This window comes from Capricornis sumatraensis, chromosome 14 (genome assembly GCF_032405125.1).
Source record: "Capricornis sumatraensis isolate serow.1 chromosome 14, serow.2, whole genome shotgun sequence".
NCBI classification, from domain to species: Eukaryota; Metazoa; Chordata; class Mammalia; order Artiodactyla; family Bovidae; genus Capricornis; species Capricornis sumatraensis.
In genome coordinates this window covers 79,463,363-79,479,859 of record NC_091082.1, presented here as the reverse complement: position 1 = coordinate 79,479,859, position 16,497 = coordinate 79,463,363, and the positions used below count along the sequence as shown (strand labels likewise).

At 43.2% G+C, this 16,497-nt stretch overlaps 1 protein-coding gene across 2 annotated transcripts in view; it reads right to left on the bottom strand.

The window, feature by feature from the left end:
- The window catches only part of KCNH1 (potassium voltage-gated channel subfamily H member 1), a 420,328-nt gene that overhangs the window by 382,448 nt on the left and 21,383 nt on the right, over positions 1-16,497 (bottom strand). For both annotated transcript variants that reach the window (XM_068986173.1, XM_068986174.1), the window contains exons 2-3: positions 7,973-8,096; positions 3,307-3,413 (exon numbers count right to left, since the gene is read on the bottom strand). In XM_068986173.1, coding sequence (XP_068842274.1) covers positions 3,307-3,413; positions 7,973-8,096 — 231 coding nt within the window. The remainder of the gene's footprint in view (positions 1-3,306; positions 3,414-7,972; positions 8,097-16,497) is intronic.

The following is a 16,497-nucleotide window of genomic DNA, read 5'->3' as shown; positions in this document are numbered from 1 at the left end:
TTAAAAGACACTTTCTCCTTGGAAGAAAAGCTATGACCAACAGCATATTTAAAAGCAGAGACATTACTTTACCAACAAAGGTCCGTCTAGTTCAAGCTATGGTTTTTCAGTAGTCATGTATGGATGTGAGAGTTGGACTATAAAGAAAGCTGAGCACTGAAGAATTGATGCTTTTGAACTGTGGTGTTGGAAAAGACTCTTGAAAGTCCCTTGGACTGCAAGGAGATCCAACCAGTCAATCCTAAAGGAAATCACTCCTGAATATTCATTGGATGGACTGATGCTAAAGCTGAAACTCCAATACTTTGGCCACCTGATGCGAAGAACTGACTCCTTGGAAAAGACCTTGATGCTGGGAAAGATTGAAGGCGGGAGGAGAAGGGGAAGACAGAAGATGAGATGGCTGGATGGCATCACTGACGTGATGGACATGAGTTTGAGTAGGCTCCGGGAGTTGGTGATGGACAGGGAAGACTGGCGTGCTGCAGTCCAGAGTCGCAAACAGTCAGACATGACTGAGCGACTGAACTAAACTGAGCCTTGAACGAAACCCCTGCAAACGCACTGGACATCCTTGTGTAAATTAGAAAGAGAAGGTCACCCCTCAGCATAGGTGCAGTTTTAGGTCAGGGTGCTCTGAGGACTCAGCAAACTGCTTTCCAGTTGTCCCCTATGCAGGGTTGCATCATCATATGTGGTGGTCCTGCCCTGTGCCCCCACTAAATCTAACCCAGTCTGGAGAGAATGGTCATAGGGAAGCACTGGAAACCAGGTCCTGGCTGTGCATGACCTCGGGTGAGGAATTTACCTTCTTATACAATGGAGATGACATCCGCCATGCCCCCCTCACCGGGCTTAGAGAATCAACATTTTAAAATAGAGTGGAGTCATACCTTCCACTGAGTGTATTTCCTAAAATTAAAGGGTAAGGTAAAAGTTTCACAGGACCTCAATCACCCTTGAGAATGCCTCCATATCATCCACGAAGTAGAGTCCATACCCAGGCTGACATGCCACTCCAGGGACGGGCATGTCTCTCTCAGTAAGCCCAGCACAACCTCCAGGGAGGGGAGAGATGCTAATAATTTGGTAAAAACATGAGCTGCACTGACCTGCTTCCATGCATAGCCCATGTCTACCTAAGGTACAGAAACAGAAATATCAGAATCATCTTTAGTGCAATGAGATACAATAGGATTGGGGTATGTGTCCACTGAGGACAACAGCAAGTGGAATCGCTGCTGCTGCTGCTGCTGCTGCTGCCGCTGCTGCTGCTGCTGCTGCTGCTGCTGCTGCTAAGTCACTTCAGTCGTGTCCGACTCTGTGCGACCCCAGAGACGGCAGCCCACCAGGCTCCCCCATCCCTGGGATTCTCCAGGCAAGAACACTGGAGTGGGTTGCCATTTCCTTCTCCAACGCATGAGAGTGAAAAGTGAAAGTGAAGTCACTCAGTCGTGTCCGACTCCTAGCGACCCCATGGACTGCAGCCTACCAGGCTCCTCCATCCATGGGATTTGTCAGGCAAGAATACTGGAGTGGGTTGCCATTGCCTTCTCCGAGTGGAATCGCTAACTTGGTTTTAATTTTGTATCCCTCTCTTTCTCTTTAGTGCCAACATGTATAGTGGACTTTGAGCAAGTTAAATGCATAGTCTATCAAAGCATGAAAACTCTGAAGCAAAATACAAATGCAGGGCATTACCTTTGAGATCTATGCTGTGTATATCTATGCTTGGTCATTCACTCGTGTCCAACTTTTTGTGACTCCATGGATAGTAGCCTGCCAGGCTTCTCTGTCTGTGGGATTCTCCAGGCAAGAATACTAGAGTGGGTTGCCATTTCCTACTCCAAGGGGTCTTCCCGACCCAGGGATCAAACCTACGTCTGTTGTATCTCCTGCACTGGCAGGTGGGTTCTTTACCACTAGCGCCATATGGGATCCCAATTTAGTATTCTGTGATGTGAGGAAATCTATGCTGTTCAGGACACAACACTGCCAGCATGGGAAACCTGTAAGTCACTCCCTTATTTCAGGGCACACAGGCAGAGTCCCCTCTCCCATGAGAAGGCACTGCTGGCATGCTCCTGGGAAGAGCTGTGGCTTTGAGCTGTGTTCCCGTAGAGGAAGGGCTGGCATAGAGCCGGTCACCATCTTTCACTTCATTCCTCTCAGCCCTGTTTGGCAAAATGTCTCAAGACAGGAACTAGGGGAGGTACAGGGTAGGAACGAGGTCTACTGGCTGAGTGGGTGAAATGAGCAAGGTAGCAGCTCTAGAGAGAAATCACGGGACCAGCCCTCGCAGAGTTGCTGACGCTCAAAGATAATCTCTCGGCTCGGCATCCGCACCAGCCATCCAGGAAAGAGTCCTCTCAGTTGTCTGCTCCAGCACTCCAGACTGAAAAAAGGCCCCAGGTCCTTCTGGATAAAAGTCACATGTGCCCTTTGCTTTCCAGAGTGAAACACATCACCCTGAATGCCACCAAAATAAACATGTTTCCTCCCGCGCCACCTGGGCTACTCCGGACATTTTCTAGTGAACCAATGACCTACCTAGTTCAATCCTATATATAAAGAACAGGATTCTTTACAAACCAAATAGTGTTTCAAAAAGAGAAAGCACCCTTCAACACATCTGCACCCTGTTACTGCCATGTCTCCACATGCCCTGCTTTTCATACTTCTAATATAATTAATCTCCACTCAATAGGAAACCTCTAAGAGAAAAGTAAGTTTTATACTTGTGTATGGCTATTGACCTAGATTCTTCATTACTATACTTTTAGAAGTGATTATAGAGAAAACAAATATAAATTAACAATACAAACACTATGACTATTAATACTGTCTCTTACAGAAAACTGGGGTCACCAGGGAAACAAAATTTTATTCAGAAATTCTTAATTGGGCAATCAACTCATAATACCTGCTGTGCTAAGCGCTATAGGGAGATAGATATGAAGGTGAACTGCACAGAGAATCTGACCTACCTCCTCTCTTCCAGTAAAATAGCCTTTAAGTCTACAAGTATCTTAAGCCAGCAACTCATCATAAGAAAATCAATAGGAAAAACACTAACTCTTGGCAGAAAAGACATCAAGAAGTCTTAACTGGTTAGTGAGAAGTACAAATGCTCCTGTGCAGGACTGAATTCATCAAGCCATACCACTTAGTCCAACGTACACAATGGCTTCAAGACACAACATTTAGCTGATGAGAGAAAAGAAAACCCAAGACAGCGATAGAGAAAGAGTAGCTATGCTCTTCCAAGCACATCAAGGTATGATTCAGAATGTTCTGAATACTCACTGTTCTTCTTGTACATCAGAATTTCAAAGGAATTCATCTCATAGTTCTCAAAGGTTTGCCGCACTTTTTCAATGGTATCTTTATCGGTCAGCTCCCCATACATAAAACTGCAAAACAACCAAAGAGCCCGAGTTAGATGAGCAAGTATTTGTTATTCTACAAGCATCTGTTGAATACCTGCTATATACCCAGCACTGTGCTATGCACTGTGAAACACACATACACACACAATGAAAACATGTGTGCCATCAGAAGAGATTTACTAACTGAAATGGGATCAACACTCCATCACCATCTCCCCCCCAGAAAACTAATGGTCTGATAGGAGAGACACACTAGAAAACAGCGATCTAAATAGCAGATTAGAAAACAGTATGACCCTACACAGGAATGACAATACAAACAGTAGACACAGAGCACCGAGTGGTCAGACAGGCTTTCCAGAGGCAAGGAGAAATGAGATCTAAAGAGCAGGTGGAAATTCGCTGAAAAGGGGAGTGAAAAGAACGTTCTAGGCAAAAAAGGAGCATTGCAAAGGCACAGGGGTGAGAGGGAGGTTAATCCTGGAACCTGAATACGGTTCAGGTCAGTATGCCTGGAATGTAGATACTGAAGGGAAAATTTGCAACCGATAATATACAGAAGAAAGCAGGAGTCAGGCCATGGAAGAGACCATGGCATTATAGACCAGGTGAAGTAATTTAAACTTTATCCCAAAAACAAGGCAGAGAGAGCCACTGGAGGGTTTTAAGCAAAGGAGTTGCATGATCAAATCTGCATTTTAGAAATGCAATTCTGGGAGACTTCCTGAGAAGGACAGAAGAATAAATTTGGACTACAGATTTTTTTCCTCTCCTAATTCCCAACAAAATAAACAAGCGAATAGGAAAAAAAAATCACAAAAAGTCACCAATCAAACAAGAAAAAGGGTGCAATTTGATGCTCTACGCAAGATATAGCTAAGGAAAGAAAAGAAGATTCAGCAAGTCAGCCACTGTCTTTGCAGCTCCTTTTCCTGCCCACCCCCACTAACAAAGAAAGCAGAGAACTGGGTTCAAAAAATCAAGATGATAAAATTCTACAAATTCTTCCTAATTTCCATACTCCTTGCATTTGGAGAAAAATAAACCAAAAGGGTTAATAAGTTTAAAAAAAGTTAGTAAGGGCTACCTTGGTGGCTCAGATGGTAAAGAATCTCCCTGCAATGCAGGAGACCCAGGTTCGATCCCTGGGTCAGGAAAACCCCCTGGAAAAGGGAACAACAACCCACTCCAAGTACTCTTGCCTGGAGAATTCCATGGACAGAGGCGTCTGCAGGCTACAGTCCATGGGGTCACAAAGAATTGGACATGACTGAGCAACTAAGACTTTCACTTTTCATTCTTCACATTTGGAGAAAAGTAAACTAACAGAATTAATAAGCAGCATGAAAAAACAATTAGGAAAAAACTCAGTAGTAGAAGCTCCTGTCTAGTAATACTAACTCTCTGCGAGGCAGTAACTGCCAGGACCATCCACTTTCTTGGGCCTCACACCGAATATGGTCTGAAGACCAAGGTTTATTCCTCTAGGAATGGGTTATGCTCCCCCCCAACCAACAACTTGGTAGAGTGAACCACGGCACAGGACACTAACAGAATGCAAGAGAAGAAAATCCATCCCTCAATGGGGCTGCAAATGCCAGTCCTCTGACAAGGCTGCCAGTGGACCCTGCGAGCATGTCCCCCCTCCAGGCCTTCAGGTGACACCAACAAGGAAGAATGGCCACACTCAGCCCGCAAGGCTTAGGTGATGTAGAAGCCGCGGCATGGGTTCCCCAGCAATACGCAACCCATCTCCTAAAATTGTGCACACCTAGCTGTGCGACCTAGCTTTTTGTTGATGACTTGAATCATAGAATCAAAGAATTTCAGAGCTAACAAGAACCTCAGAAGTTAGGAAGCACAGTTCCCAAACCACTAAGTCAATCATCTGTGGTTCCCTGTGTGCCCATCTCCTGTAATGCGCTGCGTTCTTCAACTATAAATCAGGAAGAGACAACCACACTTGGTGAATTACCTTTAAAAAGAAGGATAGATCAAAACTAAATTAGCCGTGCCTGAGAACAAGAGGATTTCTTTCTCTTCCGAAGTAAAAACTTATGCTCTATTACCATTTCACTTAGCCAGTTGCTCAAAGGCCTTTCTAGCTTCCTCCCACTTTCCCTTTCTGAATGGATTTGCTAGATAAGTGACCTCCATTTAAGTGATGTGATGGTATACAGGCTGGCAATTTCCTTCACAAGGTAAAATCAACCCCTGCTAAACGGAGTCTTCACACAAATGAAGTGCCATCATTACATCCAGCTTTCCCTATTCTGTGTGCTTTTTCAGGCTGAAGTTCAGTGGTAGAAACAAGTTTCCTTTCTCTGGACATTAGATTTCAGATGACTGCGATGCAGGAAATCAGCCAAAGGCCCCTGAGCTATTAGGGATGCAGCTAACACAGGGCATGCTACCTTTCCTGCTAGAAAAGGGACACCTTCAGAGAAATAAGTAAATTTCTTAGTTAGAAACTTACTAAGTTCTTTTATCTGCATAAAAATTATCCTGTACTCTTATCTGATTTTCTTAAAGTGTTTGATGATAGTCAATAAGAAGCAAGACAGGTAAGGAAAGATTGCTCAAGCCACACTAGAAAGCAAAGCTCACTCTCCCAATGTGTTCAGATCGTGTTTGTACACATACAGATGAACACGTAGACGCAGACACACAGACACCTCAGAGGATAAGAGCACACCAAGAATGTAAGAGAATTCTACTGTAATACCTGCGTCATAATTTCTAAAACTTTGAGGGAAGCTTAAACCTTCCATTTCCCAGTCCCCAAAACCTAAGATTTAAGAAAATGATGACATTTTCAAAACATTTAATCCTTTTCACCAAATGAGTTACTTGGTTGGTTTAATACAAAGAATAGGCAACTTCTGAAAACCAAAGACTATGCCTGGGTTGAACAGGTTTTTCCACCCTTTGGAGATGAGTTCATTTTTGGCTCTAGCAGGTTTAGGAAGAGCTTCCTGGGTGGCTCAGCAGTAAAGAATCCACCTGCCAATGCAGGAGATGCAGGTTCGATCCCTGGGTCAGGAAGATCCCCTGAAGGAGGGCATGGCAACCCACTCTAGTACTGTCTGAAGAATCCCATGGACAGAGGAACCTAGTGAGCTGTGGTCCATGGGGTGGCAAAGAGTCAGAGATGACTGAAGCAGCTAAGCACAGCACACAGGTTTAGGAAGATGATTCCACTGCATGCAAACACCACTGAAGACAGACGACCTTGAGGAAGGCAAAGAGTGAGAAGAGCAAAAGGCGATGGAGCCAAGACCTTGCTGAGACAGCACAGGGTCTGGCCCACAGGCTCCACTCAGCACCTTGAAGATGCTCTGAAAGCACTTTTCTAGTGACACAGCCCAAGGGCACTACTTGGCTAGTAACCCTGTCAAATGCCCACGCTGCATAGCACCCTTCACTTGCATCTTTGAATCAGTGGTCAAAGACAGATGTGGCAACACCAAGACAGCAAAACATGTCCTCTTCCCTTTTTCTGATGAAAAGCCCTATGAGCATGGCCCATGTCTCCAAAACGGTATTTATTCTTCAAAAATGGCTGGACAGGGACTTCTGTGGTGGTCCAGTGGTGAAAGCTCCACACTTAAAATGCAGGGGGTACAGGGTCAATCCCTGATCAGGGAACTAGGATCCCATATGCCACTTGATGTGGCCAAAGAATAAAAAAAATTTTTTAATGACCATATATTTTAAAAATTAATTTAATGACCTAAATTTTTATTTCATCTTCATTTAACTTTGTTTAATCTTCTAATTTTCACATAATTTCCATCTGCTAAGCTGCTAAGTCACTTCAGTCGTGTCCAACTCTGTGCAACCCCATAGACGGCAGCCCACCAGGCTCCCCCGTCCCTGGGATTCTCCAGGCAAGAACACTGGAGTGGGTTGCCATTGCCTTCTCCAATGCGTGAAAATGAAAAGTGAAAGTGAAGTCGCTCAGTCGTTTCTGACTCTTCGCGACCCCATGGACTGCAGCCTACCAGGCTCCTCTGTCCATGGGACTTTCCAAGCAAGAGTACTGGAGTGGGGTGCCATTGCCTTCTCCATCTAAAACCTTAAAATTTTGAGTTGACATTTTACTGATAAAATGACTTTCCTGAGCTTTTCTAGGTTTTCCCTCATCTCACTGACTGTAAATTCATTAGTTGTAGAGACCATGTTATAGGCCTTCTTTCATTTTCCCAGTACAGTGTGTGAACTAGAGATGACAGTGTGATAAGTATTCCTGAACGTGCTTAGTCACTCAGTCGTGTTTGACTCTTTGCAACCCTTTGGATTGTAGCCCTCCAGGTTCCTCTGTCCATTGGATTTTTTAGGGAAGAATACTGGAGTGGATTGCCATCTCCTCCTCCAGAGGATCTTCCTGACCCAGGGATCAAACCTGCATCTCCTGTGTCTCCTGCAAGGGCAGGCAGATTCTTTACCACTTGTGCCACCTCGGAAGTACATTCCTGAATGAAACTGCTTGAAAGGAAATTCTCAAGTTGAGTATGCTATTTTCTTTTTCCAAAAAGATACCATGAAACAGTGTTCAACAGAAAAAGCCCAAACATAAATACCTGCAGGTACTGCTTTTTTGCATCACTTCCGCCCTGTGATAGCCAGACAGCTTGCAAAATCCATCATTGCTGTACACGATAGGCCAGTCCACTATCTGGGCATTCCCCAACACAAAGTTAGTATCTGTTGAAAATATAAAAAGGAGAAGAAGAGGGCACATGAGGCAAGACATTATTGAGACTCAATGAGGACATAAATAATAACCAATCCAGGTATTTTTTGTTTCCCCCCAAAATAGTCTCTTGAATAGGAAACTGGCCCTCTGAGAAACACAGAAGAACAGAGCTCTAAGACTGAATATTTGGAAAGCAAATGCTGAGGTTCAGTTTAGTTCAGTTCAGTTGCTCAGTCGTGTTCAATTCTTTGTGACCCCATGAACTGCAGCATGCCAGTCTTCCCTGTCCATCACCAATTCCCAGAGCTTGCTCAAACTCATGTCCATTGAGTCGGTGATGTCAACCAACTCTCTCATCCTCTGTCATCCCCTTCTCCTCCTGCCTTCAATCTTTCCCAGCATCACGGTCTTTTCCAACGAGTTACTTCTTTGCATCAGGTGGCCAAAGTATTGGACTTTCAGCTTCAGCATCAGCCCTTCCAATGACTATTCAGGACTGATCTCCTTTAGGATGGACTGGTTTGATCTCCTTTCAGTCCAAGGGACTCTCAGCAGTCTTCTCCAACGCCACAGTTCAAAAGCATCAATTCTTTGGTGCTTAGCTTTCTTTCCAGTCCAACACTCACATCCATACATGACTACTGGAAAAACCACAGATTTGCCTAGACAGACCCTTGTCAGCAAAGTAATGTACTCCAAAGGAAGCATGCTTAACCAACCATTTCCTGCAGAAATCCACTGATTTCCATAAGACATATTCAAGTTCTAATTTTTCATCTCAGTGAGAGTATGCTAACGTGGAGCTAGCGAGAAACTGAAAGTAATTTCTTCTGAGTTCCATACAGCATCTTAGCTTGTCAATCTTTTGGGCAGAAGTGACAAATTGGCCTTACTCACCCTGATTAGCAATTGCCAGTCCATGGAGGAGAAGGCCTCCTTAGAGAGGCAAAGGGGACAGCAGCAGAATGCCTCATGGAACACACATATCAGAGACCCTTCTTCTTGGTGAGGAAGTGACTAGATCCCTAATCCTGGGGCTCTGTGGAACCTGATCAAGATGCCAGGCAATGACAAACCTTACTGATTCGAAACCCTGGAGCCACAGAAGGCACAGTTCAGACCTCTTTCACGGAGCACTAGACCACCATTCACTCAAGATGCAGGGATTAAGTAAGCCAGATATGTTTGGTTGTCGGGCATGTTCTCACCACTTTCCACATTTTTAAAGATCAAAAGTCTTCAACACCTTTTGTGCTCAGGAAATCACGTATTCCTTTTCTCTTTTCAAGACCTTAAGCAAATAACATCCAGAACTTAAATATAATCATTATTTTGGCTTGACGCTTTCCTTTCCACAGAATAATCACCCCTTCCCCACCTCCCCCTACCCAAAAGGAAGCAAAGAACACCCATACAGACCCTTCCTTTGTTGGAAACCAGAGGAGGGTTGTTTATACACGTACTCTCTGTGGAGTGGAGTGGTGGTGACATGCAATGTCTTCATTTAATTGGGAGGTTAATTTGGCTCTAGTATGTCACTCACAGATTATTCACAGTATGGGTAATCATCCTTTCCTATCTATGTGAGAAGGAACAGAGGAAGGAGACACAGGAGGAATAGCTAAATATAGTAAGCAACTCTTTTTTCGTGACATTTGGTTTGTTTATTAACACCTGCAAACATTTGAGAACTTTTAGATTCAAGTGGGCAGTTTAGCTGCCAGCAGCTTTGAGAAGCCTCTCTGCAGTGCTCCAGCCACACAGACAGTGTACCTGGATACCTGTTCCTTTCTGGTGGTCCAAAAGGTGGTGGTGGTCCACTGTGCCCTCACTATCTGCTGGAGCCCCTCCTGGTGAAAGGTGATGTCTCTGCTGGGTGGTCTCCACCACCAGGAGAGCTGAAAGCTAAAGGGTCGTTAGCATGACTTCCTTCCCCAAGAGAGACCTTACCTCAGCTAGCTGGGCCCCACACACCCGAGCCTCTGCCAGTGGACACAAGCAGGAATGGCAGATGGTCACCTGGTGAACATCCATCCACCCTGTCCCGCTGTGAGAGCAGGGCTGCGTCCCTTACCCTGCCTACAGATGCTTTCAAGGGCCACCTGGGCTCCTAAGCCTGACTCCTCAATCTAGGGCAGGTGCCACGGCTCCTTCATTTCTTACTCGAAATTTCCATTTGCTCCAAGTAATCAGAGATCATCTCTGTATTGGAAGTAAGACTTCTCCCTGAGAACCCCTGGGTGTGCCGAGGTGGGCACACTGCTAACCCCATGGGCTATGGCACTTGCAGCCAACCTGAGCCTCAGAGGGTCCGAGATTCAGCATCAGATAAAACAGTATTGGTCCGATGGTCAGAAGCAGCAGAATTAAAATGAAAGAAGAGCTTATTTACTTAGTTATTAGCAATGGAAGCGATGCTTACTGTCAGCCTGAGCAAGCATTTCCACTCAGGGAGGGATTCATTTTATGAAGATCCAAAGCTTCAAAGTTCTAACCCCTGACTGAATTTAGAGAGTGTCTACTACTTGTTATTTGTTCCGCTTCTTTCTCTTTGCTGAAGATACGTGTCTATGTACATATCTGTTGTGATACACACATTCATATGAGGTACACAGTAATCTACTCTTGAGAATGCTTTGGTATATTGAAAACGAACAGAAAATAGCACCTTCATAAAGTGTATCTACAAACCCACTAGCCTTATAAATACACCTTTAATAAAAATCTATGGCTGGTCTTTTCTTCTATCCCTCCCAGACATACATAAATACTTCTGATTCCCACTAGGTACAACACACAATGCGAAACCCTGGGATATCCAGCTTGACAAGACATGGTACATGTTCTCCAGGAACTTACCAGGATAAATAGGCATGCATACAACTAACTAAAGAAACAGGGGATAAAAGGATTAACCTGTTCAAGGGAGGTAAAGGATTGTGTCTCAGAGTGGTCATGAATAAACCTGCTCTAGTCTGGAAGGATGAGTAAAATTTGGTTAAACATTTTCAATGCCTAAGATATAACTACCACAGATGATACAAAAAACAAGGAGATATAGAAATGAAAATATGAAGCCTGCCTTCGGTGAACTCAAGAAGATGTGGGAGGAAGGGAACATTCCAGGCAGGGGACCCAGCATGAGCAAAGGTCTGGAGGCATGGGACACAAAGCAAACTAATGTAGACAGACAGGGCAGCCAGGAAGACGAACAGGAGAGGAGCCTGGAGACCAGACTGGGAACAGTCTTGAGTGTCAAGGACTTCTGACTTTATTCTGAAGACAGGTAATCCCTATACGTTGGTCTTCTCTCCCTGAAAAAAACCCTCACACTTCTTGACCTGAGCCACTAAGCCTTAAAATAAGTACAAAATTGACTGAATTACCCCTGAGTGTTTGTGAAGTCGAGTGGCTTTAACTCTCTCTCTTGTTAATGCCTAAACTGTAATAATCTCAGAAGACTTGGGTAGGAGGTTAAAACTGAGTGAAATTTTCATGGGTCCCAGTCCCAGTAAGACTATGTGCTGAGAGGGAGGAATAAATAATAGTTTAACTACATATGTTTATATTTCTTTCCTATCTTAGGCCACCCTAAAAGCAAATTATTTAAAAGGTAAACACACATACCAAAAAAATAAAGTGAAAGCAGAGGGAAAAAGACTAGGAAACAGAGAAGAATTAAAAAAAAAAAAACACATAATTAGTAGACTCAGAAAGGCTCAAGAGATAATATATCCATAAAACAAAAATAAGATGTGGGGGACACGTGAGGAAGATTCATTAGAGAACAAATGAACAAGTAAATAAGAGCTCCTGTAAATTAAAACTGAGTAACAATTTAAAATTCAACAGAGAGAGACATAGAAAACATAAGAAAAAAACAAGACAACAGACCAATCAAGAAGAACAGCATGCATCCTAATAAGAACAGCAGAAAGAACAGCACAGAATAGGATAGAAGACATTTTTAAAAATTAACCTATCTTTCTAAATTCCATATATATGTGTTAGTATACTGTATTGGTGTTTTTCTTTCTGGCTTACTTCACTCTGTATAATAGGCTCCAGTTTCATCCACCTCATTAGAACTGATTCAAATGTATTCTTTTCAATGGCTGAGTAATACTCCATGGTGTACATGTACCACAGCTTTCTTATCCATTCATCTGCTGATGGACATCTAGGTTGCTTCCATGTCCTGGCTGTTATAAACAGTGCTGCGATGAACACTGGGGTACATGTGTCTCTTTCAATTCTGGTTTCCTCGGTTAGAATTTAGAAAGATGGTAATGATAACCCTGTATGCGAGACAGGAAAAGAGACACAGATGTATAGAACAGTCTTTTGGACTCTGTGGGAGAGGGAGAGGGTGGGATGATTTGGGAGAATGGCATTGAAACATGTATAATATCATATATGAAACGAATCACCAGTCCACGTTCAATGCAGGATACAGGATGCTTGGGGCTGGAAATTGATGTTCCATATATCCTTTCTCAGGAAGTTAACTTGATGTGTATCAGCAAAAAGAGGTTGTAAAGCAAGAAAGAAGACCACATGGGAACTAGGGGGAAAGTGGCTCCAAATACAGAAAGCAGGGAAGGGGGCTGCTATGAAGTATTCAATACAGAATGGTTCCGAGAAAAGAAGTTCCAGAACAGACTTATCTAGAGATAAAGGGAGTCAGGATCTAATGATATTCTTGAAAATTTGGAATAACATAAAAAGTTTAGTAAAGGTATATAATGGGGGGGCAGGAAAGGCAATTAGAAACAAAGAAAACAAAAGCTGTGCAAGAAGGGAAGCCAAATCATACTATATCACATCGCCGTCATCATGCAAACATCTTAAGTTCCAATTTTTCAAACCAACATAGTCAAAGTATGCATGGAATATTTGACTGTAAGTGACTCAATAACCTCATCAACTCTAACCTCATCAGTTCTGTAAAAATACAAACGATAAGCTGAGAAAGAGGAGAACAATCATCAGATGGTCTCTAGAGCTGATTTAATTTTTTTTAATGTATAAATATTTCACTGAAAGCTGCAAAGATAACCAATAAGGGAGTAATATAATTATATTAGGAGGATGGATAGGAAATAGATAACGTGAGCTGAAAGCTCAAATAAATTAACAGAACTCAACAGATATCTAAAGTTGATTAACCTGAAAATAGCTACAACGCATGTTGTCTTAGAGACACAGCAGAAACTATAAGAAGTAACAGCTGTAATTAGAAAGTGTGGCCTCCAGTGAGCAGGATGGGTGAAAAGACAGGCATAGGACAACTGTTTTCCTCATAGGCTCTTCAGCTTGGTATTTTTACTCATGAACGTATACTACTTTGATAAAAATAAGTATATTCTTAATTTTTAATGAATTTAATCAGAAGAGGTTAACATTGATTAAATTTTTCAATTACTAAAAAAAAATGAGAATGAAATATAGTTCAAGCTCCAGATATCACTGTAATTTCTCATAAAAGTAGTCTGGTCATCTTTTAAACGTATTCATTATTCTCAAGCACTCCAAGTGTTCCTGGGGTGCATATTACAGCCTTATCTGGGAAAAATCATGTACACTAGCATCTTCTTTAACCCACTCCAGTGTTCTTGCCTGGAGAATCCCAGGGACGGGGGAGCCTGGTGGGCTGCCATCTATGGGGTCGCACAGAGTCGGACATGACTGAAGCGACTTAGCAGCAGCAGCAGCATCTTCTTTGATTTTAGAAAGGAAACATCTGTCCATTGACAGATGAATGGATAAAGAAGATGTGGTATACACATACACAGACACCTGCACACAGTGGAGTATTAGCCATAAAAAGGGATGGAGCAATGCCATTTGCAGCAACATGGGTGAACGTAGAGATGATCACACTAAGTGAAATGAGCCAGAGAAAGACAAACATCAAAGGGTATATGTAGAATCTCAAATATGATACAAATGAACTTACTTATGAGACAGAAACAGACTCATAGACATAGAAAACAAACTTACGGGAACCAAAGGGAAAACGTAGGAGGAAGGGGTAAATTAGGAGTTTGGCGTTAGCACATATAAACCACTATGTACAAAATAGATGAATAACAGGGTCCTACTGTATAGCACGAGGAACTACATTTAATATCTTGCAATAAACTATAATGGAAAAGAACATGAAAAATTATAAATATATGTATAACTGAATATCTTTGAGTACACCAGAAACTAACACAATATTGCAAATTAACTATTCAATTAAATAAACAAGCAAATAAATAAATAAAACAATATGCCTTGGGAGAAAGAGAACTCCCTCTTATTCACGGACTTGAAATGAATGAAAGAATTTTAGTTCCAGTCACAAAGCCATTTGCTTCTAATACCAGAGAAACCAAGCATTTAGAAATTCTTTCCCCTTCCCCACCACATCCACAGCACACATGTGTACCCTGCTATGGTTGGCTAAAAAGAACATATTCAATTTATAACATACAAATGTGTGCCTGCATGCTAAGTCACTTCCGTCGTGTCTGACTCTTTGTGACCCTACAGACTGTAGCCCACCAGCCTCCTCTGTCCATGGGATTCCTTAGGCAGGAATACTGGAGTGGGTCAGTATTTCCTCCTCCAGGGGATCTTCCCAACCCAGGGATCGAACCTGCCTCTCTTACATCTCCTGCATTGGCAGGCGGGTGCTTTACCACTAGTACCACCTGGAAAGCCCATAAGATACAGTAAATAACCTATAAATTACCTTCCAGAGTACAATCTCTGAATGTGTAAATTGAGGGATTGCCCACACAAATAACAGCTTCCTAGGTGGCGCCAGTGGTTAAGAACCCACCTGCCAATGCAGGAGATGTAACAGACACTGGTTTGATCCCTGGGTTGGGAAGATCTCTTGGAGGAGGAAATGGCAACCCACTCCAGTACTCTTGCCTGGGAAATCCCATGGACAGAGGAGTCTGGCGGGCTATAGTTCATGGGGTCACAAAGTGTCAGACATGACTTAGTACCTAACAACAACATTACTTTATTGAATGAAGTGTCGTGGATTTTATCATTTTACTCAAGAAAAACTAAGTCTCTAAGGACCCACTCAGTTACAGCAGGCTAGAATTGGGGTTTGAATCTGTTCTGCTGCTGCTGCTGCTAAGTCGCTTCTGTTGTGTCCGACTCTGTGTGACCCCATAGACAGCAGCCCACCAGGCCCCCCCATCCCTGGGATTCTCCAGGCAAGAACACTGGAGTGGGTTGCCATTGCCTTCTCCAACGCATGAAAGTGAAAGGTGAAAGTGAAGTCACTCAGTCGTGTCCGACTCTCTGCGACCCCATGGACTGCAGCCCACCAGGCTCCTCCGTCCATGGGATTTTCCAGGCAAGAGTACTGGAGTGGGATGCCATTGCCTTCTCCGTGAACCTGCTCTATCTGACTTCAAAATCCACGTTTTTAATCATTATATTACATAATCTCCTCCTTATTCCACTAAGTACTAAGATCAGACCATTTCTATGAAAAATCTTTGTAACACATTAGATTTACGTACCTTTCTGCTAAAATACTAAGTATAATGAGACATTTAATTATGAGTTAACTACCATTATTGCCGTCATATATTATGATTCTTCGTTGTGATACACGATGATGCCCGCAGGAAATATTGACGTGGGTAGAACTAATTGCTCTTCTTCTAAATGCTTCAGTTCTCCTGTCTATCTATTCAGTGTGTTTTCTCTTCCCTCACTTGCAAACTATCACTTCGTACTTTTTAATACTTAGTGTGCCAAAGTATTTCTAGAACACTCTTCTTTCCACACAATGACAGGAGAGAGGAGAGGTTGTGCCCAGATCCCCTTTTGAGACTCAGTGATGGGAGAGAACACCACACTGGTGACTCAAAGGCGCTGGTCCTGCCAGCACCCCTCAGCCTTCCAGAGTCCCCACGGGGTCTGGAAAAGACCTAGAAGGTTCCAACTGCTCCACTTCTGTGTAGCTGCCTAAGCAGATGGTTGTCCCCATCATGTCAGTGATGACCATGTAGATAAAGACTGCTCCTCATACTGTCCAAGCCTAAGATCAACTTGAGGGCTCAGCAAACTATCAGCGGTGAGCTACAGAGCCAGTGAGAGCCTCGATTAGATCAAGTTTTATACACACACACACACAGAGTATTTTGGGGCAGAGCACCAAGTTCTATTCCATCAAAGAGAGAACCTAAGTCCTATGGGTAGAACAAGCATCTAAACACAAATCAACTGAGTTACCCCCCAAAATGAAGTTGCTCAGTCATGTCTAATTCTTTGCAACCCCATGGACTGTAGTCTGCCAGGCTTTTCTGTCCTTGGGATTTCCCAGGCAAGAATACTGGAGTGGGTTGCCATTTCCTTCTCCAGGGGATCTTCCCGACCCAGGGATAGAAC